General features: G+C 38.6%; 1 protein-coding gene across 4 annotated transcripts in view; it reads right to left on the bottom strand.

The window, feature by feature from the left end:
• NAV3 (neuron navigator 3) overlaps positions 1-25,133 on the bottom strand; it is a 592,658-nt gene that overhangs the window by 120,490 nt on the left and 447,035 nt on the right. For all 4 annotated transcript variants that reach the window (XM_027107085.1, XM_027107086.1, XM_027107087.1 and 1 more), the window contains exon 12: positions 20,696-20,815. In XM_027107085.1, the coding sequence (XP_026962886.1) occupies positions 20,696-20,815 (120 nt within the window). The remainder of the gene's footprint in view (positions 1-20,695; positions 20,816-25,133) is intronic.

Here is a 25,133-nt window from a genome sequence, read left to right as displayed (position 1 = left end):
TGTTCTTGGCTTTGTTCAGAATCTCTAGACCTGACCTTTTCCCTAAGTGCTAGTTTTCCATTTCAAACTGCCTGTCTGACATCTGCTCCTGGATGTTCAGCCTACACAAAATATGTTTCTTACTGAATTCATCTTCTTCTTTCCCAAATCCATCCTTTCTACTAGATTTTCTGTTTCTGCCCACTCTTTTCACATTCACTTAGGAGGACAGAAACTAGTAGTTTGAATTACCCCTATAGTAAACGGTATACTTGTTCACAAATATTCTATCCCCCTTCTCTTTTTGTGGCTTATCCATGTTTATCCCATTGACTTTGACCTTGGCCATGTGATGGTCTTTGGCCAACTGCGTGTCAGCAGACATGACGTATGACACATCCTTTAAGTAGCAGTGCACATTTCTGCTGGCTTTCTTGTTCTTCCTCTCTGTCTTAAGAAAAGATACTCAAACAGGGGCTGCCCCTTCAGCCTGGATCTAGGAATGAGAAAACAAAGGAAAGCCAAGCCATGGCAGTCAAGCCACAACTGTGGCATGTTTTGTAAGCAAGGAATAAATGCTTGTTATTGTAAGACACTGATATCAGTAGGTTATTTCTTGTAACTGCAGCTATACATTTTCATTTTGCTCTCACCTTGACATCAAATCGATTGCAATTTCCATTAGTTCTACATTTGTAATGTATCTTCCATCCTTTTTTTTTTTTACATTTTCACCACCACTATCCTAATTATGTTGATCATTACCATCCCTTTTGATGATCTGCAATTCCTTATGCCTGTCTTTTACTCTAGTTTCTATCAAGATGACTCTTCCTCAAGTGAACTTTGAGCATCTCACAAACATCATATATGATTTTCTAAGGGGCAGAGGAAGGAAAGGTCTCACAGAAGACTAAGTAACCCACTTATCAAATAGTGTTGATAGGTCCAGTCAGAAGAGGAATGAGAAATGAACACTGGATTTAGCAACATGTATTTGACCTCAATGAAAGTCATTGCTAACCCTAATAAGAAAATCATTTATTACCTCAGGAAGAAAAGATTTGCAAGAGTGGAGTCAAGAGTCAACAGGATGAGAGAAACTGGAGATAGCAAGAGAATTTTAAAAAATGTTTCAAGAGTTTTGGTGTAAAGAAGAGCAAAGAGGGTAGTGGCTCAAGGGCAATATGGACTTTGCAGAGGGGGCTTTGTCTTATTTGTTCATGGTGAGAGATAAATGTCAACATGTCTGTGTGCTGATAAGAATAACCTAGGGGAAACAAACAAAAATCTGAAGATCCAGGCAGCTTAGAAGTAATGGAGCTAAAAGCCTGAACAGAAGATAGGGGATGGGATCCAGGACTTAACTGGAGTGTTTGGCCTTGTATAATAGCTGAGACAGACTAACAGAAGATAATATAAGTGAGTGGTAAGTAAGTAGAGACCTAAGGTGGTGGGAGTTCTATTTGAATTGCTTCCATTTTCTCAGGGGAATGGCAGGCCTGCTAACTGGGAGTCGAAATGGGAAGGGGAGATAGGAGTATGAGGAGAAAGAAGAGGGGTGAATTATCTGTTAAGAGAATGGAAGGATGAGGGAATAAGGGAACGTAGGGTTTCTGGGCATACCAGGAGTCCACTTGAGATCACTAGTCATGAATTTGCCATGAAATCAGTCTGCATGATTTTTGAAATTTTCTGGCCACATTCAGCTGGGCAGACGCAGAGTAGAGGAAATGTTGGATTCAACTACAGGTTGAAGTTTTGCTAGTCAAATAAGCAAAGGGAGAAGGGGGCAGTGGAGTAGGGGGGCATCTATAGCCAATAAAGGGATTTTTTTTTTTTTTGATGAATCATGGAATCTAACTTGCCATAGTCTAACAAAGAGTATGAGGACACAGCGAAGGTGTGGGATTCTGACAAGTTTGGAATTAAGGGATTAAAGGTCCTGGTAGAATTATATTACTCTTGGGGCTGGAATAATAAAAGGAGGAAACTGGAGGAGTCAGAGCGATTGTTATCATGATACTCAAAACGGTTCCAATGCAGAGCGTGAAACTTTTATCAACAGCAAGTTCTAGGAGGGGATACTGGGAGCACTAAGAGAGTGCTAAGAGAGAATGGAAGGCAAGATCCCTGCAAGGTAATGAATCAAGGTCCTGAGAAGCTAGGCTGTTGGAAAGTGTGTGCAGACACTGATACCGTAATGGATTATGACAGGAGTAGTATAAGAGAAAGCGACAAAAACTGACTTAACATCTTGCATACCTGAGGGAGAGTGGCTTAAGGTTCTTGGAATGATAACACCAAGAAGGGGCAGCAGGGGGTCTAGACTGATAGTAGGGGCTTCAAAACTGGATGTCTGTTGGAAAGAGAGGGGAGTGGGTAGACAAGGAGGACGTGGAACCTACATCCAGGCCCAGTCGCAGGAGGTCTGTGGGTGAAGAACTGTACGGAATTAGAAGCCTGGAGGGAGAGGCAGTTTAGAGTGAAAAGACGGTGAAGGGTGTGATTCAAGAAGAGATTACTGACAGAGGCAATTTAGCTGACAGTGGTTTTAAATTCTAAGAAGTGTGGTGAAAGGATTTCCGGTATCCGGAAGGTGTGGAAAACTTGAGTTTGAAAAAGGATTTACAGGACTATATAGCCGAGGGGTATAGGTATGAGGGAGAAACTTTTAATTGTCACACTAAATGTATGTCTTGAAAAGTTTGATGTATGTAACAACACAGTTTGTAAATCAAACATCTTTTGTTAAAATGTTAACAGTTGGGCTTCCCTGGTGGCGCAGTGGTTGAGGGTCCGCCTGCCGATGCAGGGGACACGGGTTCGTGCCCCGGTCCGGGAGGATCCCACATGCCGCGGAGCGGCTGGGCCCGTGAGCCATGGCCGCTGAGCCTGCGCGTCTGGAGCCTGTGCTCCGCAACGGGAGAGGCCACAGCAGTGAGAGGCCTGCGTACCGCAAAAAAAAAAAAAAAAAAAAAAATGTTAACAGTAGGAGGACTACTTCACACACTGCTTTTGTTTAATAATAGATGAACAGAGACCACATGGAGCGTGTCTAGAACAAAATACCAAAGTAGTCAAGGTATAACTAGTTACCCTCATGTTAAAACTTAGCAGAAAAAAAGTTAACTAACTCAAAATAACATGTTTTCCTTAAAACTCGTGCACAGGTATTTTCAAAACGGGTCATTCATTTGGCAAAACAATGGAGGTAAAATAATTCATCGGCCCCTACATTTATATTTGAAAATGCGCATATGCCAGGGAATGAGATAAATTAAAGAGCACCCAGGGAAATGACACGTCAACGTGCTTGTCTTCAGGAAGTTTTGCATTTTAAAATGAAACATTATCTTTACAGGTGGTCAGAGGCAGAAACACACAGCACAGGTTACAAAAACACGGGGCTGGTGAATGTGGAGGGCTCAGCACTCAAGATGCCTGACCCTGGGGACCCTGGGGAGCGTCCCAGGTAGCCCCTCTCTTGGGACTGGGAGAAACATCATCATTTCCACAAAGGATGAACAGCACAATGCCTCAGACAAACCTCTCTCCCACTTCCAGCCTGGACCCTCTCAGATTTCCCAGGTGTATAAAAAGGCCTAGGCCAGGGTTTTAAGAGAGAAAGAAGTAAGAGGCAAGGAGAAGAAATGACTGTGGGCAGTGAACAAGAGATTGTCAGCAAGACAGACAGCTGACATACGCTTAGAGGAGCGTGAAGGACAGACAGCACTTCCCCCATGCATCTCTTGCCACTCACATCCTGTTAAGGTTTGCAATCACCACCTTGGGGCCCTTGGGTGTGCCGAGCCCCAAGCTCTGCGCCTGTACCAGGGCTGCTACGAGCCTTGCAGAGCTGAAGTAACAGGGTCATTAGCTGCACCTATAAAAGGCATCATAGTGTCTGCTGACTCTGACCAAGAGAGATTCTTTAAAGAAAAGAACATTCCTTTGAGTCTGAAAAATCAACCTCACTTTCTCTTAACATCTTATAATGTTATACAGTTTATAAGATATTAGAGATGTTGTAACAGTGTAAGTAACTGAATGTTTCAAGTATACATTGAAGGAAGACTTATAGATCTTGATAGGATTTTCTCCTAAGGGGGAGAAAAATCAAATTCTGACTTCTCTATTTCCTGCCTTATTGCCTTTCCTCTTCATAACTGCTAGCTTGTCAAGTAGATACAATCTCTAAAATGCACCAGACCACGTTTATGATGACTAAGTTGCCTGCGGTTGACAGGACTTTGAATTAGCCTGTTTGTTATTATTGTGTGCGTGTGCTCAGCTAAATAAAGTCATAAGACAAACAACTTTGAGACAATTAGGTGGTGGTGATTGTACCTGCGGCATGCACTTGACTCTCATGATTATTTCTGCAGTGAAGACTACCCATACCATTGCATTCTGCAAAACAGAGCATCACAGTAGGAGAAAACAGTCCTGAGTCCCTAATGACCATCAGTATCCATTTGAACACTATTATTTTACCATGAGTCCAATATCTTGGAAAAACTCCAAGGTAGCAGCCAATCAAGAGTTATGATCTATTTTAGATAGAAATTAAACCATAATAGGCAAAAGTGGTGGTGTGATGAATTGGGCGATTGGGATTGACATGTATACACTGATGTGTATAAAATTGATGACTAATAAGAACCTACTGTATAAAAAAGTAAATAAAGTAAAATTCAAAAATTTAAAAAGAAAAACCAGATATCTCAAGTTAAAAAATAAAAATAAAAGTCATGGGCTTCCCTGGTGGCGCAGTGGTTGAGAGTCCACCTGCCGATGCGGGGGACACGGGTTCGTGCCCCGGTCCAGGGGGATCCCACATGCCGTGAAGCGGCTGGGCCCGTGAGCCAGGCCGCTGGGCTTGCGCGTACGGAGCCTGTGCTCCGCAGCAGAAGAGGCCACTGCAGTAGGAGGCCCGCGTACCGCAAAAAAAACAACAACAACAACAAAAGTCATAATTAATACTGACACCCACTGTGTTAACGAGCTGCTGTCCTTATAATAACAATGCAGTCAGAAGGTGAAGAAAAGTATCTCTTCAGGGCTTCCCTGGTGGCGCAGTGGTTGAGAGTCCGCCTGCCGATGTAGGGGACACGGGTTCGTGCCCCAGTCCGGGAAGATCCCACATGCCGCGGAGCGGCTGGGCCCGTGAGCCATGGCCGCTGAGCCTGCGCGTCCGGAGCCTGTGCTCCACAACGGGAGAGGCCACAGCAGTGAGAGGCCCGCGTACCGCAAAACTATCTCTTCAAAGTGTGGTGATTAAGCCTTTAATCCAAAGAGAACATTTACTTAGGTGAAAATTTATTTTAAAAGCATGTTTCAAGATAGAAAACATTTAAAGTTAATTTAAGGCTCATTCCATATATCACACAGACAACTTAATTTTACAAAAATTAAGTTGTCTTTAGAAAACAGGAGAAGGAGGCCAGCTCTACTTCTGCTGCCTGCTTGCTAAGGGGATGTGATACTCTCCTTTTCCTCTCCCCACTGGTTCTTTGTACTGTTATACCTCAACCTACACCACGTGAGGACCTACTATGGAAGGGATACTTGTAAGTTAGAAAACTCTTACCTATATCCAATCCCTAAACTATTCTAGTCTGAAACAGCAGTCAAGAAAGCCCAGGTATGTGGATATAGTTTGAGATTCTGCTGTCAACAGAATGTGTGTGTGTGGGAGAGGGCAGGATCATGTTCATAAGGTATTAAGATATAAACAAAACGCATTTGGCGTGGTCAATGTGTCCATTCTCCATGCTTCGGTTCCCTCATTTGCAAAATGCAGAATACATTACTTTGGTTATGAATATGACACTTGGCATGGCATCTGGCCTGTAGTTAAACAATGTAAGTCCCCTTCCATTTCTCTACTGCCATGTGCAGGAAAGGGAGTAACCATCACTTACCTTGCATGGAGTGACGGAAACTCCATTTGGTAGACAGGCCTAATCACTTCTCCAGCGTTCTCTTTGAAGATGCTTCTATTCTAGAGGTATGGTCAGTGCACCAGGGTATCTAGTCATTCTCTAGCTAATTAAAGAGGTCTCATGTTTGTTTCCTTATTTTTAAAGATGGGAGGGTTTTTAAAAATTAACACTTCTGTGATGAGAAAGAAAAAAAATTGTGCTTGGCACTATATAAGATTACAACTGTCCTATTAAAGTAGGTTTGGGATGATGGAGCAGGTATCAAATGCTGAATATCAAACAACAAATACCAAAATATACTGCTGCTTTTTGCTGAGAAAAATGTCATCAGTCATGAAAATAACACATGGAACAATGGCAGCCTAATAAGACTTCAAAGAGATAGAATATGATGCTCTATTTTAAAGCACATTTCTTTCAAAATTGATGACTACGGACCAATTTTTCCAAAGACAGTTTCAGGTATATAAGCTACAAATCTAAGCTTTTATATCGAAGAACCTCACATGGTCTTTTCATTTAAAATTTTTTTAAAAACCTCTTTAGAATTCCTGTGCTAACCTATCCTTGCCCCAGCTGTGCGACTCAATGGCATCTCGGCTCTGCATGCTGTGACAGCTCTAGTTACAAAAGGTACGACACTTCCTAACAACAAGGCACATTCACAGCTGGGGATTTCAAATGACAGTTTTATTTTAGAGTCAATTCTGTCTGCTGCTTGGACACAGGAGGGTGTGATTTGTGTGGGTCTTATTCTTGATATTTTTAGGGAATCACAGAGTTAAGGATCTTAACCAGCAGAATATCTGTTAGAAGTACGATGACAATAATTTTCTTTATAATTTTATTTTTCTACATATTGCTGCCCATTTTCTAAAGTGGTTAAATATTCAGATGACTGACACAATGCCATATTTTCTTCTGGGTGTTTTGTAGGATTGAAATGGCAAGCCTTATAGGGTCATCTTTCCAGTTTCTTGGTTCAGTTCTATTTGTTTATTATTACCGTGCAGTGTTACTGAGAGAGAAGCTATGGCTTGACATTTAGAAGGACAGAAAGAGTACATGTTACTCTACCTCCCGGTGGCAATCAAGTTTGATGTAGTACAAAGAGAATGAGAATGCTATGGTTGAACTGTATGCCACTCTCCTCACCCAGCCACAATTCACATGGCAGAGTCCTATTCCCCCAGCATGTTCAGAATGGGACCTTCTTGGAGATAGGGTCTTTACAGAAGAAATTAAGTTAAAGTGAGGTGATTAGGGTGGGCACTAACCCAATATGACTGATGTCTTTATAAAAAGGGGAAATTTGGATACCCACACACAGAGCAAGACAATGTGAAGACATGAAGAGAAGACAGCCATCTACAAGGCCAGGAGAGAGGACTAGAACAGGTTCTTCCCTCACAGGTCTCAGAAGAAGTCAAACTTGCAGACACCTGCACTTCCTACTTCTAGCCTCCAGAACCGTGACATTACATTTCTATTGTTTAAGGTGCCCAATTTGTGGGAGTTTGTCACAGCAGCCCTAGCAAACTAATACAGAGAATAAATGTCAGGCCTAAGAATGGTCTAGAACAGGAATCACCAAATTATGACTGTGGACCAAATTTCTGGTTTGAGTGTCTTGACCAAAATATTTTTAAGTGATCACCAGCTAGAATCAAATCCACACATTTTATACCTTAAACTTACACAATGTTATATGTCAATTATATCTCAATTTACAAAAAGAAGCAAATAGCAATATTCTGGATGATAATGATTTTCAAAGACATCCACACATAATAAACTCTTCCATAATGCCTTCAATGTTAACATTCTTATTTACATGCTTCTTTTCCTACCTATAGTTTTAAAACAAGCTCTCCACAAAATAAAGCATTTCATTTATTCACTCATTCAAGTAAACATTAATTGAGTACTAACAGTGTATCAGGCTCTGTGTTAGATGCTGAAAATATAACGTTGGATAAGACATGGAAAAAATATTTTTGATACCATGTGGAGAGTATTGTATAATACAAGAATGCACAAGATTAAATGGGGTTTCGGGACAACAGATGTATATTGACAAGAACTGTATTTGAAACTGGGGTAAGAGGATGAATAGGACACGGTCCCTGTCTTTGGATATATCATAGGTTTGTGGGAGAGACAGACACATAACGAGAGTCTTCAAAATAATATGATGAATTTTAAGATTGAAGTACACCCAGTACATGGAGAAGGAACACGGAGCCTATTAAGGTTTTGAGGAAAGTTCACAGAGAAAAACAACACCTGAAGTAACTCTCAGCGAATGAGTAAGCATTATGAAGGAAGACAGAAGGGTTGAGTATGGAATTCCAGGCCTAAGCAAAGACATGGAACAGCTGATTTTAGTATGTCGATATGTGTATATGTGTGTGGAGGGGGAAGCAATAAATAATTCAATATTTCCAAAGCATAAACTGTGAGGTCAGGCAAGGTCACATATGAGGTAAAGCTGTGGGCGAGACGCCAGGATGCCCAGCTTTAGAACAGAAGAAGGGAAGGAGTCAAAAAAAGGGTGCGATGGTAATTGTATAGATTAAGCACGTTAAGATACAAGTAAGAACTTAGGCAGTGAAAATGCTTCTTTGGGCATGGTGACTAGTTCAAGAATGTGCATACCATAACCTGTCCAATTTTAGTGAGTCTTAGGAATGTCGCAGAAGCTTGCTTCTGCACTGAACTTGAACCTTGAATTATGTAGGACTCAGATAAAGGGAACCGGATACTGTTACATGCAGCCGCATTCGAACTCTGAGATACTTAGGGACCTCTCAGTTATTGGAACAGAGCATGCTTTTTTTCTTAATTCAGTTTTAATATGACTGTCTGTCATTTACAATTAAAAGAGGCCTAAGAGTGTAACTAGTTATTACTAATAGATCATTCTTTTTTTTTTTTTTTTTGCGGTACGCGGGCCTCTCACTGCTGTGGCCTCTCCCGTTGCGGAGCACAGGCTCCGGACGCGCAGGCTCAGCGGCCATGGCTCACGGGCCCAGCCGCTCCGCGGCATGTGGGATCTTCCCAGACCGGGGCACGAACCCGTGTCCCCTGCATCGGCAGGCGGACTCTCAACCACTGCGCCACCAGGGAAGCCCGATCATTCATTTTTATAAGTATAAAAATGAGGCTAAGAGAGCTATGCAACTTTCTAAAGTCATACAAACAGCCATTGTTTAGCTGCGATCTGAAGCCAGGAATCCAAACTTCAAAACCCTTTTTAATAACTAATTATGCTAAATTCTAGATCACAATACCATATTTTTTCCAAATGTATACTGCCTATAGTGATTTAAGAATTTGTAACCAGTAAGCACACGGCAGGTACATGGGGAAAGTAGAAGGTAAACGATGGTCCTCATTAGATGGACTCATACCTGGTTGCCTAAATTTAGACTTAGGGTCTAAACTGGAGGAAAAGCTGGGAATCTCCATGTTTATTATGAAAACTTCATTTAATTACCCTGTGGTCAGTCCTCCTCTGTGTCCCACACAAATTCTATTTCTTTTCTCCTCCCCAGAAAATAATCTCCAGTCTTTCGCTAAGATAGAAAAGGGGCAGGTGCCCAGTTATTCACATTTGCGTTGGGGATTTGGGGATCTGACTGCTTCTTAAAAACCTTTTAACCCAGTTCCTCCTATTTTTACCTCATACTCAGCCCTAAATCCCAAGGTAATTAATCCTAAAATTCCCAAGCCTTTGGGGGTTCCCATGGTGTAAATTGCATTGCTTCTTGCCTTCACCCTTGGCACGCTCCGTGCTTTCACGGGGCTGTTAAATCAATCACCATTCTCCCTCTGTCTTGCCATTTTCCCAGCTTTCCTGCTATTGCTGCCTTCTGTATAGTTGTCCCTTGGTATCTGCAGGGGGATTGGTTCCACCCACCCTCCTAAAATCCAAGGATGCTCAACTCTGTTACATAAAATGGTCCCAGATGGGGAACCTGTGGATTCAGAGGGCCAACTGTACTCTGACCATTGTGGCTTTATGTGTTTTAAAAATCTTTTCACTAAAATATTTGGAGAGTTTCAGTAGCAGCAGAGCTGGTATGATATCTGAATCTTAAAAATCAACTACACCAACATATTCTCAAAATGTAGTAGTTAAATGGAATTTGGGCAGAATTTCTATTGGTTTTTACTATGATCAACCTGTTCTAGCCAACAGCCAATCAAACCGGCTTAGACAAGAAGGACAGAGGACAATCAAATTACTTAGACAAAACTAAAGCTCGAAAAGATTTAAAAATTAAAAAATATATACTTATGAATGTTGTTTTTATAATCCACTTGTTTTGCTTCACCTGGGTTTAAGTCTAGCTCTGCTATTTACTAATGGTGTGAACTGAAGAAAATGATTAATCTCTTTGTGCTATGGATGCTTCATTTGCAAAGAGATGACAGTTACAGTTCCAAATACAGAAGGTTGTTATGAGGATTAAATTAGTTAATGCATGTGAAGTATTAAAAACTATTTCCTTGGTTTCTGCGTTTATGTATATTTTCTTATTTCTTTGGGTTTAATTTGCTTTTCTTTTCCTAACTCCTTGAACTGGAGAATTCCTAACTTCTTGTAAGCTTAGCTCATTGATGTTCAGCCTTTCTTGTTTGTTTTATAAATATAAGTATTTAAGGCTATAAATTTCCCTCTAAACATGATTTTAAGCTGTATCCCACAAATTCTAATATGTAGTGTTCTCTTTATCATTCGGAACAAAATATTTTCTAATTTCCATTGTGATTTCTTCTTTTACCCAAATGTTATTAAGAAGTACATTTTCTAATTTGCAAACATACAGGGATTGTCTATCTTTTTTGTTAATGATTTCTAGCTTAAAGCACTGTGGTCAAAGAACATACTCTATAGTATTTCAGTTCTTTGAAATCTGTGAGGACTTACTTCATGGCCCAACACATCTTTTTGTAAATATCCAATGTGTACTTGAAAAGAATGAATTCTACTATTCTTGGTTCTGGTGTTCTATACATGTACATAAGGTCAACTTTCTTATTGTATGGGTCAAATTTTCTATATATTGATTTTTTTTTGGGGGGGGGTGTCTTCTTGTTCTATTAGTGACTGAAAGAAGTATATTAACATCTCCAAAGATGAAAAAAAGAAATATGTCTAGCACTAATGAGACACTCAATAAAGGCACTATTATTATAATTATTTTTATCTAGTAAATATTTGGGTTATCAAGTGGATGTGCCTTGTACAAACTGTCTGGGATCAGAACACATTATATTGTTAGAGAAACAAGTGATAGGGTTTTGTTCTGTTAAGAAATAAAGCCCCTTTGGATATCTGCTTATGTTTGAAGAAGAAGCAACACAGTTTCAGTCAATATTGTTTACCACCTATTTTGTAAGAAAACCTGGCTGACAAAGTATTTTAAAATTATATCAAACTCATGAATTCTAAGAGTTTACAAAGCCCTAAATATACACTTGAAATTTTAAAAACCTAAAGTAAAAGTAAATTATAAATCTTAAGGAATGAGATTTACTTGGAGAAATAAAACTAAATTTCAAATGCACCTGCGTATATACATACACACATATATATACAAATATGCACATGTGCATATGTGAGGTGCTTACCTTTTCAGAAAAAATACATATAGACAGACAATCAGATAAGTTTCTCCTAATGGCCTTGCCAATAATATCCGAAATTTGATGTATGTCTTAAAAATTTTATGGTTGATTACACAAACTCCTTAGATAAAATTTATCCCATGTGGTAGAAGAGCATGCAATCATTAAAAGTCATATTTTAAAAAAATGTTTAATATTATGGGGTAGTGTTCATTACATAAGTAGGTAAAGAAAGCAGGATAATCTATTGTATAGATGGTATAACCCAAACTGTGCAAACAGAGCGGATGAGCAAGCCTGAGAGGAAATACATCGAAGCAATATTCTTGGTTGTTCTGGGGATGGGAGGATTATGAATTATTTTTAGATTCTTCTTTATACTTTTACTTATTCTGTGAACTTTTCTCAATAACCACAGAAAAGCTTTATAATAGCAAAATAACTAATTCAGAGAATAAGCACTCATTTGTAATGAAAACACTTTCATTTGCAACTTATCTAAAAAAACATATGGAAGCTCTGTTGATGCTTAAAAAAAGAAAAAATACAGCTCACTGCAGATAACTTTAACCGTTTCAAACACAAATTAAGTCAAGCAAGAAAAAAGAATATAAACGGAGCACATATGACTCTAATAAATATGTCCATGCCACCCACTCAAACAGCTGAAATGAGGAAGGTGCAGAATTTATCAGCTGCCAGCCGGAAGACCTCAGTTTAATGATCCCAAGTTGAATGTCTCACCCCATTAGTTAGCCTATAAAAAAAGAATTCATCCGTAGCTTTTGAAGGGGGAAAAAAACTGTTTCATGTATAGATGCAACTCTTAAATCAAATTAAACAATTAAGTTCATTGACAAAAACCTCTCCCATTTTATTGCTCTTTGTAGGACAAAAAAATTATGTAATATAAAAGGTCCGCATTGTTTTTCCCTTCATATAAGTACACTTTTATTAGTATTTTTCTGTATATAGGATGAATCATATTTCTCCCCTTTCCATTTTTCTATTATTTCCTTGAGCCTGTTAGAAATAGATATTTCAAAAGACATTAGATTTCAAGATTAGGATAGATTTACATGCATAAAAGAACAAAACACTGCTAAATTGCGTTACTGATTAACAAACTAGCCAGCCTTTTAGAAGCTCTAATGCATGTGAAAATATTGTTCTGTCAATCGTGTTTTTACATTTATTGACAATCTGCAGTAGAAATAGAAAATGATTACATGCTGAAGGAAATTACCAACATTTACGAAGCTGAATAAGAAAGATCTATTCATATTTTACAGGTATGTTTAGCCAGAAAGGGACAACTGAAATAATTTTAAAAATCAGAGTATGTTATCCAGGCATGATAAAACCCGTATCCATATTAATAATTTTATGAATAACAGTAAGAGTACAGGAACTGGATTCAAATCCAACCATTACCATTTATCAACAAAGTGTCTATAGGCAAGTTACTTGATCAAAGGACTGTCTGCCTCACTTATAAAACGGCAGTAATAAAGTGCACTTCACAGGGCTGCCATAAAGGTAAAATAGAACAACGTACTTAACTAGTATGGTACGTTGGTTGCACTACTCGATCCTCAATACAGAGACATACTCTGGCTATTTTTACTGTAACAGCCATGACTCCTCCTTGTCTTCAACATCATCATCACCATCTTCATAAGATTCATAAGCAAATTGTTTTGGAAGGAGATAATGTAAAACTACTTCATAAATAAGAGTACTGGGGACCATCTCCTCTATTGGGAGATGTATTCTGTAATGGTAAAGTTTAGCCATGGCCAAGTTTAATATCAGGGGAAGTCTTACAAAGGGTGGTAAAACTTACAGCCACCTGTATGTATGTTTTAAAAGATACTAAAGGGCTTCCCTGGTGGCGCAGTGGTTGAGAGTCCGCCTGCCGATGCAGGGCACACGGGTTCGTGCCCCGGTCCGGGAAGATCCCACATGCCGCGGAGCTGCTGGGCCCGTGAGCCATGGCCTCTGAGCCTGCGCGTCCGGAGCGTGTGCTCCGCAATGGGAGGGACCACAACACTGAGAGGCCCGCGTACCGTCAAAAAAAAAAAAAAAATACTAAAAGGTATCCCAATCAAAAATATCTACAACTTGGGCTAGTTGTACTGACTAAGTATCCTTTGAATCTCAATGGCTTTTTAGGCTTCATTAATCCCTATTTTAAATTAATCAAGCCTAAAAAGCCCTTCTAATGTAAGACCTTTGAGTACAGGGTCCCCCAGGATTGAGCACAGAACTTGGCAGAGAGCAGGGTCTCAATACACGTGCACACGTTGTGTACACGTGCACACAATGTGTTCACATGTGTACAGTGTGAATTAATTCTACGAGGGGTGTTACTTAAAAGTATTGGAAGTTTGTAAGATTATTCACAATGAGGTCAGGTAATGCTGAGAATCAGGACACAGGAGAGAAGTTTAGCACCAGTGCATAAGCCTGCAAAGATGAGCAGGGTACCAAAGGGAAGTTGAGGGGGGCAAATAAAACTTTTTCCACTTCTCCAGTGTTTTGCAGTCATCTCTCCCTACTTAAAGAAAGGAGGGCCAAAATGGCAGGCCATTTAATTATAAAATGGAATAATTATATTTACTTAACTACTTTAATCTCAGCCTATTAATCTGTTTTGTGTTTGCTTTTCATTACTATGGAAAGCCAGTAAGCTAATGAAGAAAATACTTCAGATATGGGAATATACTGTTTCTGTGATTATGCGGGAATAAATCAACACAGAATAGAAGGAAGTATTAGAGTGTACATAAACTAGTGACAAGCATCATGAATTCAGACTCTGGAGATATCTGCTTGGTGGCTTGGGAGGAATCTCAGTTGCCTTCACTTCTCTTGTTTGGAGAAGTCGTGAAAATACCAAAGGCCTCCTACCCTTAGAAATGACTCCCCACCTGATTTTATGAGAATTTTCCTTGAGCCTTTTTGTAGAGGCAGTGCAATTTTCTACACATTGATGAAAACTGTAGATTTACCACTGCAAAGAGCTTTTTCTTTCTTCCTAAACTCCCCCTGTCTGCCTGAAAGTGTCTCCCAAAAGAATTCAACTGTCATAAATCTCCTCCCTGGGGGTTTCACACCAGACAGGACTGACTTCTATCACCAGAGACAAAGGGCACCAAGTAAGAAACTGCCCAAATAGACACTGTCACAAAACGATCATATCTCCCATCTCTTCTTCTATGGTCCCATTTATCTTTCCTGAAAGTCATTTGTTTTCCTAAAAGTGTCCTTCTCCCTGCCCTCTTTTCCCTATGAAGATGTCCCAATTTCTAACCATCTCCCCTTAAATCACATCTTTCTGTGATTTCCTGCATACATATGTGTATAAAAATTTGCCTCTTGTTTTTCTGTCAGAGTAATTTGCAGGCCACCAACCACTAAACCTAAGAGAAAAGATTTCCTCTTCCAGTAGGGGATTCATTATGACTAGATGCTTGGAACTAGACCTCCCTCAATATAGTAAGTTATAATGACTGACAATCTAGAGGCATGTAATATGATATCCTTAATGTCTTTTGTAAACTCGTTCATCAGCTGTGATCTTAGTTTCTCGATTATAGTATCATAAATGAAATCAATCTGTCATTTAATACAATACAATAATAATCTCTATGATATATTGTTTTTATATTTTCAAAAAGTCATGACTAAACATGCAAAAAATAAGTAAAAATATGAATAGTTAAATTGATTCATTTATAATTGAAATAAGCGATCACTATATTTAAGAATATACTTTAGATAACAATGTAATAGACAATCCAGAATAGACCTGGTGAAATCTATTATTGCAATTTGAGGAATTTGTCAGTATTCAATAAAGACTGGTACCTGGAGCTTTGTCTTCATCTCTTTTTTTTCTGTTGCGGAGCACAGGCTCCGGACGCACAGGCTCAGCGGCCATGGCTCACGGGCCCAGCCGCTCCACGGCATGTGGGATCTTCCCAGACCGGGGAACGAACCCGTGTCCCCTGCATCGGCAGGCGGACTCTCAACCACTGTGCCACCAGGGAAGCCCTGTCTTCCTCTCTTTTGAGACTCATTCTGTCATCATGAGTTAATGGCCACCTGGATAAATCATCTGCATAACCGAACTTTGACTTCTATGACCATTCTACTCTAGTCACTCAGGCAATGACTTACAGCTTGCTTAAATCATCCAGGAAACTTTACCTCTCAAATGTGAAACTTCATATTATTTTACTTTATTTTTTGGCATAAACTCTCTTCACCTAACTTAACCTCTCCATGGAATTTGACACTGGTGCCTATTCCCTCTTCTCTCCATTTTCAAAGTACCAGTTAACCCTATTTGTCCTCACCTTTGTGTTAGAGCTGATTTCTCTACCTTCTTCAATGACTGCTCTTCCCTTATTCTCTTGTTAAATGTCAAGGGTTCATTCTCAAGGCTTGTTTTCTCTCTCTGCATCACCGATCCAAATGAGCTTTTGGCCTGCACAGTGTTAACCCTCAGAGTGTTTTCAACAAAATTAACTATAGTTGCTGCCATAACAGGCCTCACAGCCTCCAGAGTGATGCTATGGCTGGGATACAGACCTTAGATTGGTCTTATCTTGTATTAAAAACTTAGAAACATGCTTAGCTAGTTTTGCCACAATTCCTTGCACCTGCCGGGCAGGCTTCTCATGAGTGGCAGCATTCTCATTCTGTATAGCAGGTATCACCACCAGCGTATTTCTTTGGGAAAATTTAATGGACCTAGGAAGTTTACATGACCATATGTGAGAATGTTCATGGTTTCTTGCTTTATATAAGCTTCTCTGTGATTTCCTAGATTATCTGACTGAAAAAAATGTGTATCTTTAACTTGAAAAAAATGTGTATCTTTATCTACTGATCTCACAGATGTGCTAAGACAGTTACCAATACTTAAAAACTCGGAGAGTTCTCAAAGGAGTCTAGACTCTTGGCTAAACTTTATGTTTATCAAAGGGGAAATGTGGGGGTGGGGGAGGGATAAATGAGGAGTCTGTGATTAACATATACACACCACTATATGTAAAATAGATCATCAACAAGGACCTACTGCATAGCACAGGGAACTCTACTCAATATTCTATAATAATCTATATGGGAAAAGAATCTGAAAAATAATGTATATATGTATAACTGAATCACTTAGCTGTACACCTGAAACTAACACAACATTGTAAATCAACTATACCCCAATATAAAATAAAAATTAAATTAAAAAAATCAAATGGTTTGCAATCCTCAGCCCTCCTTTCTACATTTGTGCATTTCCACAGGCAGCGACCTCTACAGTGGAGGGTAGATGCCCACTTGGACTGGCCATGTTTACCATGTGTCTCTTCTGCTTCACTCATTTCATGTGATGTTCCTGATCCCTGTAGGGTCTGGGCTTATGATATGCATGATACATACATTCACTACTTTAATCCAGCACTTATAGAGACACTGAACCTGTATCTCCAAGGATAAAACCACCCGGGAGTTACACAGTTTTATGGACTGAATTATGCCCGTCCCTTCATCCCCCATCACCACCAAATTCATATGGTGCGGTCCTAGTCTCCAATGTGTCCATATTGGAGATTGTGCCTTTACAGAGGTAATTAAGGTTAAATAAGGTCATAATGGTGGGAGGAGGCTAGTCCAATACAACTGGGGTCTTTATCAGAAGAGAAACAGGCACTAAAGATCTCTGTCTTTCACTGCAAGAGAGCACAGAGAAAAGGCCATGTGAGGACACAGTGAGAAGGTGGCTGTCTGCAAGCCAGAAAAATGCCCTCATAAGAAAATGAATTTTCCAGCCCTGTAATCATGGACGTGTAGCCTCCAGAACTGTGAGAATACAAATGTCTGTTGTTTAAGCCACCCAGTCCATGGTACTTTGTTATGGCAGTCCGAGCAGAGTACTACATACGGACCAAACCCAAGTTCCTCTCGAAATGATGCCCCGCTTTTGTTCTGCAATGTCTTTGAGTAATACAGTTGGCTGCTGGAAGCCCTCCTCTTTTCTTTGGGGCCATTTCAGTCTGCTGAGAAGATGAATTCAGCTATTCTCTATTGCCCATCACATTTTCTCCAGAAGTTGATCAAAGGGGAGCATATAACCTTCACTACAGCAACACGAACAATTCAAATCCATTGCCATACTAGCCAGCTGGGTACTTTGCCATTATATAAGTGCATTTTTCCCTGATATACCTTTTAGAAAGAATATCTAAGAAATATGAAAACACTGCTGATTTTTTTTTGCATTTAAGCTTTCTTATCAGTGAACTATTGTAAGCCCTATTATTTACCGATTTGCTAAAATGAACCAATCACTAATACATTTTATATTATTATTTTTTAAAAACCTTGACTAAGGTAGCTGGGAAACTAGAAGTACAGGAGTAAAAGACCTAACTCCTCACTCTTTTATATCCACTAAATGAGAGCATTAGGCTAAATGAGCATTTCTTAAAACATTATAGGAACAAATTATCATTATAGAGAAAAGGTGGGGGAATCGATGAAAAAAACTTAAGGAGCAATGAATTAAATAAAGTTAAGCAGGTTTTATTTTAAACTGCAGGACTTCTCAGTACCTTTAGCTATTCTTGTCAATCCTACTTGGAATGGCTATCAGAATTAAGAAAATTTTATGAAACGTTATCCTTTATAAATTAACAGGACTTTCACAACTTTAATATCTAAGATTATGCATTTTAAAACAATAACATCTTGAATCACTTTCTGAATATACAATTTTAAAAGAGCTTGAGATTTAGCTATAATAAAAGGGAAAATCCTAAAACTCCTATAGTAGGATTTTCACTATAACCCTATTGCTGTTTAATATATAAAAGTGACCAAAGCGTTTTTGTATTCCTCAAATTACATAATTCTTTCAAAGACCTTCTACATACTTCTCAAAATCTGAATCTGAGACAATTTATTTCAGGTGCAACACATCATTATTTGATCTAATTTAAAGATTAATGCCATTGTTATTTTGATAGTCTCTTTCACTTGACAAAGCACAGCTAATGAAGTAAAATTTTCCAAATGTTATTTTTTATGTTTACATGTTTATGTGAAATGTTTACGTTTTCATAGGCCTGGCATCTATTTGTTCATTTTAAGATAGTGTTTCAGTAGTTTTGGTGTATACATGAATCGCCTGGTTCAAGCTCAGATGGCTGGACACTGGGTTCGGCGAGTCTTAGATGGAGCTGATAATTTGCATGCCTGACAAGTTCCCCAGTGATGCTGCTGCTGCTGATCCCGGTACCACACTTTAAGAACTATGGCTTTTGCGGGTCCCAATTTATTAGTTGAATACCTGGGTTTTTCCGTTGGTCTGAGGTTCCTCAGCCCAGCTCCAGTCTGGAGCCTGGAGAGCTGGTTATCCCAAATGCCTCCGAAGTCAGTCACCTTTGTATTGATTCCTAGCTTCTGCTGTCATAAATCTCGTTTCCCAAAGACCAACAGATTTTTTCCTCTCCTTTAATGTTTTCCACTGTCAGCTAACAATGAGTTGGTCATTAGTTTCAAAATGTGGCCCACACTTTGGATTTCTTTCCCTCTAATCACTCCTTCCTATTTTCCCACATAACTCGTTCCCTCTCTTACATAATATCCTTGCAGTATCTTGTCTCTTTTCCCAGTCTTATTTGTCTCTTTAGTCAACTGGATGCTATCGCTAGCCTATATGAATATATAGCCTATATTCATTCCTTTGTTCATTCACTCCACAAGCATTTGTTAAAAGCTCAATGTATCGTAAATATGATGAAAAGTTTGCATTCCTGAGCTTACACTGTAATGGGGGAGATACAAAATAAACATGTAAACAATAATTAGGAGTGATGTGTACATTGAAGAAAATAATATAAGATAATGGGAAAGAAAGTGACTGGAAATGAAATGTACCTTAGCTACTCTGGAAACACTTCGCTAAGAAGGTAACATTAAGCTGAAACAGAAATATGATGGAGGCAATAATGCAAGGAATGTAGAAAAGGGCATTCTAGGCAGAGGAGGCATCAATGTGAAAGCAGAAGTCCATCGTGTTTGAAGTTAGTGAGAGTCAGTGAGGGAAAACAGTTGAAGGATAGTTCAGGTGGGGGGTGGAGTGAGCAAAATTTTTCATAAGCCTTTTGTAACCACATGCTTCACACAGACACCTTGTGTACAGCCTAGGAGACTAGCGTATATACAGGATGAGAGCTGGCCGACAGGAGTTAAAACATCAACAGCATTTGAGTAAGGAGGAATTGACGACGAATATCAGAATTCACTGCCTAGCCTTTGGAGTTGGCTATATTAAAATGCACTATGAATTGTACACAGTTCTTATTTCAGAATGTGGACACGTTAGGTCTTACCCTTTCGTCCCCTTCATAAATGTTGAATTAAAGAACTACTCTAGGTATTGATATACAGTAGCTCTGGAAATAGGCAATCCCTTCCTGCTTAAGAAATTAAAAATTCTGAGTGAAGAGGGGGCAAAATCAGGTCAGAAATATGTCTTACAACATTATTTCACAAAGACAATGTTGTCAAACAGCAGTGATTCTGATAAAATTTGCAAAACAATTCCCAGCAAAATAATAACAAGTATATGAAACACACAAACCTGTAAGCAATTTGAAATATGAAAGAGATTAGCTTAAAGCAAGAGTTGTATACTTTCAAGAAACCCCTCAAGAAAAGCATCAAACTTATTTTACCTGATAATTAGAATTATGTTTTCATCTTTATGTCATTAGCCCCCAGGTAGATCTGAGAGCATCTGAATTGAAAGGAATTTATCAGCCAGGGTTCTTTTCAAGTAAGGAACAGAAGTCTATGTTTATAATTTTGCTTTGGCAGATATTAAAATTTGCCACCATGTAACCTGAAATTTGTTAAATGTTCTCAACAGCAATGCAATTTCTTTCAGTGTACAGAGCTAAAAGTCTTGTAAGCAAAAACACCTTAGTTTTCAAAATGTTCCAAAATAATTATTATATCAAAATAAAAAGTCCTTTGGTTTAATACTGTAAAACTCCTAGGATCTCATTTATAAAATTGCTTTATGCATTCCTCACCATCAAATATGCTGATGACATTACCTGTCTGCATCCACTGTCACATCATGAACCCCTCTCTGGATGACATCCCTGGAAGTCGCTGTGTCTGGTATTCGGTTCAGACTCCTAGTATACAGGTTGAGCCCTCCATCTGTCATGTACCTGAAAATAAATGCCTAATTAATCAACAGAAAATTAACTGACCTCAGCTGTATAATTTAACTTAATAAACAAACGGTGTGCAAAATTTTTAATAATTATGCAAATATGCTCTATTATAGTTTTTCTATATGAATATTCTACTCACCAGGAAGTATTAGAAAATCTTATTAGGAAATTAATCTTCCTTACTGCAACAAGTAACTAGCCAATTATAAGATCTTCCTTTTTCTCCGCTTTGTTATCAATATTTTGAACAGACTTAGAGATAATGTAACTCTTAGCAAAATAAGCATGATTATTTCATTTTGTAAACACTATCTTTGAAGCATTGAAGGTCACAGGAGTAATCTTAAAATTAGATTAATTTATTTGATAAATAAAATATATACAGCAATTGACCACTATCATAAAATAATTACTAAGATGTATTAAATGTTTAAGATGTTGTCAGGAACCGTTCTATATAGTTTACATGTAATAACATTACTATCCCCACATTAGTGATAAAGAAAATAAGTAAGCACGAAATGGTTAAGGACTTACACAAGGTCGCTCAACCAGTCCCAGCAGAATTGAGAATAAATCTAGAAAGTCAGCTTCAGAAACCATGACCTTAACCACCACGCACTGCTGTCTGAACTGAAGGACCACACGGCCTGCCCGTTTCCTGTCTCTGAGAACTACTTCCTTGCTATCACAGGACCACCATCTTCACACAGGGCTGGTAGACTCCCATAGTCATGTGACTATTTGATAATCCTTTCTTGGCAATCGGGGATTAGAACAGGTGTTAATCTCCTACCCCATGTGGGGCTAATCAAATGTTTCTTTCTTGAGAAATGGGATTAACAGATAGCTCATCAGTCTTTCTATGTGGAAAGAGTTTATGATAATGAAAACCCAGGAGCTTTGGGTATTTATCTTCACCAGATGCAGAGGCACAGAGAAAGCTGATCAGCAAAGTAGGAAGATGACACAGGTGCACAAAAAGCACACTTGGCCATGTGGTTTCAGCTTCACAACTTCTCCTGGGGTTCTAGGAGATATCCTTGCTTCCTTGTAATAAGATCCCCAATTTGCTTAAACAAATTCGAGTTAATTTCACTATTTGGAATAAAAAATTTAATCATGACCATATTAAAGATCGACCAAATAGTTAAAACTACGATTATGAAGTTGGCTAATTGCTTACATGATTAGTAAATTCTGTCCTTATTAGTTGAAGGACCTTAAACAAATTTCTTAAACTGTGCCTCAATTTCTGCCTCAAAATGCGAAGAATAAAATTTACTGAAGATAGATATTATGGTAATTAAAGGAGAAATACATAAAGCTCTTAATATGAGAACCCTATAAATAATAGTGACTTGTTATTCACAAAGTCTCTCCCAACATATGTTTAAAAGGAAATATATGAATTTTATACACAAAACAAAAAGTCATGCTGTATTATCCTCATAAGGTACTCTACATGGTTAATTTTCCTGATAACCAAAGAATTTAATCCCACCAAAATTAGAACAAAAAAAGAGTACTTTGATTCCAAAATGTGCTGAAGACTGACATACTCTTTTAAATGGAATACTAGATATGACAACTTTTTTTGATAACTAATTCATGATTATGAGCATCAATTTCCTGTATCATATACAGTGATACTAAATGAGACAATTAAAGATTAAAGGATATTTGTCCTTCGTACTTTTTAATTTGTCAGCTGCCATATTGATGCTGTCAGTGTTCTATTGTTTACTCTTACTTCCAATTTCTTATCTTTTTTTTTTTTTTTTTGCGGTACGCGGGCCTCGCACTGCTGTGGCCTCTCCCATTGCGGAGCACAGGCTCCGGACGCGCAGGCTCAGCGGCCATGGCTCACGGGCCCAGCTGCTCCGCGGCATGTGGGATCTTCCCAGACTGGGGCACGAACCCGTGTCCCCTGCATCAGCAGGCGGACTCTCAAACCACTGCGCCACCAGGGAAGCCCACTTCTAAATATTTTTATTGCTTCTTTTCTTAAGGTGAAGTATATGAAATTCCTGATAAAGTGTTTAGTGAAAAACATTTTTCTCATTCACTCTCCTTTTGAATTTTTTTTTAAAATTTTTCTATTTTATTTTACTTTTGGCTGTGTTGGGTCTTCGTTGCTGTGCACGGGCTTTCTCTAGCTGCTGTGAGCGGGAGCTGCTATTTGTTGCGGTGTGCAGGCTTCTCATTGCGGTGCCTTCTCTTGTTGCAGAGCACGGGCTCTAGGCGCGTGGGCTTCAGTAGTTGTGGCTCATGGGCTCTAGAGCGCAGGCTCAGTAGTTGTGGCGCACGGGCTTAGTTGCTCCGCGGCATGTGGGATCTTTCTAGACCAGGGCTCGGACCCGTGTTCCCTGCATTGGCAGGCAGATTCTTAACCACTGCGCCACTAGGGAAGCCCTGAAACTGTGTTTTAAAAGTTTGGGGATGGCAGAAATGTTCTCTCCAGATAAGTGAGAGACTCCTTTTTAAAAAAACTATCAATATGCTTGATCCTAAACTTAACCTCAGGAGGAAGTTAAAACAATGTATACATGTTAAGTTTTACATCTTATTGGTCTGTCTTATTCATTGGTGTATCTCTAAACGTGTTTAGTGAAGTGTTTTGTATATAGTTTGGTACCAACAAATATATTACACATTTGTTCAGCTGAATTTAAAAGGCCTCCCCACTGCAGGAAGAAACCATGACAGCAGATCTCAGCACTTTAGCCATAATGGTGATGCATGTAAACAAGAAATAAGATGGAAGATGACTTCTATTAGAAACATAAGCTTTCAATTATTCAGTGCTTACAGAAGAGTAAGTTCTACAGACAAAGGTTAAATGCTTTGAAAACTAATTTTCCAAAGAAAAAAACAACTTTAAAATTTCAATGAATTAAGAAAAAAACCCAACTTTTTTAGGAAGCATTTCAAAGGATACTCATTTTCCTTTGACCCTGGGATTTTCCAGGTAATATCAAATAAGTTTACAACAGGTATTAACTGAACCAAAAATAGTCATCAGTGTCTATTTCCTCTGTTTACAGACACTGTCGCATTGGAATGTTGGTAGGGCATTTTCATAACAGAAAAGTTTGTTATTTGAAAAATATATATGGGCATCACACAAGCAAATTTCTCATTTAAATTTTTTTCTTGAAAATTCTTCCTTCTTTTCAGTTTTTCTGAAGCATTTAAAAATCTAAAATAACATGCATTTCATAGTTCCTCTAGAAAAAATTGCTACAATCCAGGAAATATAAATGTTAGGAGATCATTTTGAAGGAATAATGTAAAATTTTAAAAAAAAGATTTCCTAATAATGTTATACCTGAACTTCTAAACCATAAGCTAAGATGAGTTTAAGACGTAATAGTCACAGGATGATTGGTACAAACAAAAAGTTGCAAAGGAAATTTGTGAAGGTTACTGACAGAAAGTAAAATCTCTCAAACTATGGAAGTCTTAGGATAATTTTAGCCATGTTCAAATTCCATAAGCTATAAGATGATTCACATAAAAAACGCAATAGTCTCCCAGAGCATTTCTAACTCTTCCTCCCTTCCACTGCCGTCTCTCGTCTTCCTTCTGTTGTAGAAAAACTGCATACTTTGGCACATTTTCTTTAGGTGTGTGTTTTCCATATTAATATTTCCAGGCCATAGTGCTCCACCCTGCGCTAGAATGAGATATTAAACTGCTTCCTGTGCACAGATGCGTGGATTTCCCATAACCACCTCAAATACAGCATAAACAGACCATATATTGCCTTTACCACTAAAGCTCGTGCTCCTTTTGTATATACTAATACAGTTACAGGGAAACACACCATCCGCCTAGTTAACAATCTAGGTAAGTGACTTTCTTCATGTCACTCACCACCCCCAATTACTACAGGATGGAGTCTGTTCAGACCTGTGAATCAACATCACTGTTCTCATTATGTCTGGAATTCACTGAAATAGGAAGAAACTATAAACATCTTCTTTTTGTATGCTATTCAATCTCATTTTCTCAATCAACATAAATACATACAATTCCACCTCCACAGCAACTCCATGCTTTTTCAAAAAAAGCTTCATATTTAAATACATCATATTTTTGCAAGAGTATAAAATGTAACAGTACACATTAAATAATTAAAAAATAATATCAGTTTTCATGTACCCATAACCTGGCTTCAGAAAGAGAACATTTCCAGTTTCTTCAGTGACCATATAGGCTCATTCCAGTCCTACATTTCTAAACCTCCCTTCTAGAGATATCTATTGCCCTGGATTTTGTGTTAAGCATTCCTTTACGGTTTAACCAC

The sequence above is a fragment of the Aethalodelphis obliquidens genome, unplaced genomic scaffold, assembly GCF_003676395.1.
Source record: "Aethalodelphis obliquidens isolate GAN/ISIS:26980383/991018 unplaced genomic scaffold, ASM367639v1 scaffold8, whole genome shotgun sequence".
NCBI classification, from domain to species: domain Eukaryota; kingdom Metazoa; phylum Chordata; class Mammalia; order Artiodactyla; family Delphinidae; genus Aethalodelphis; species Aethalodelphis obliquidens.
Note: the sequence above shows the minus strand (reverse complement) of the source record. Positions and strands in the feature narration are given on the sequence as shown.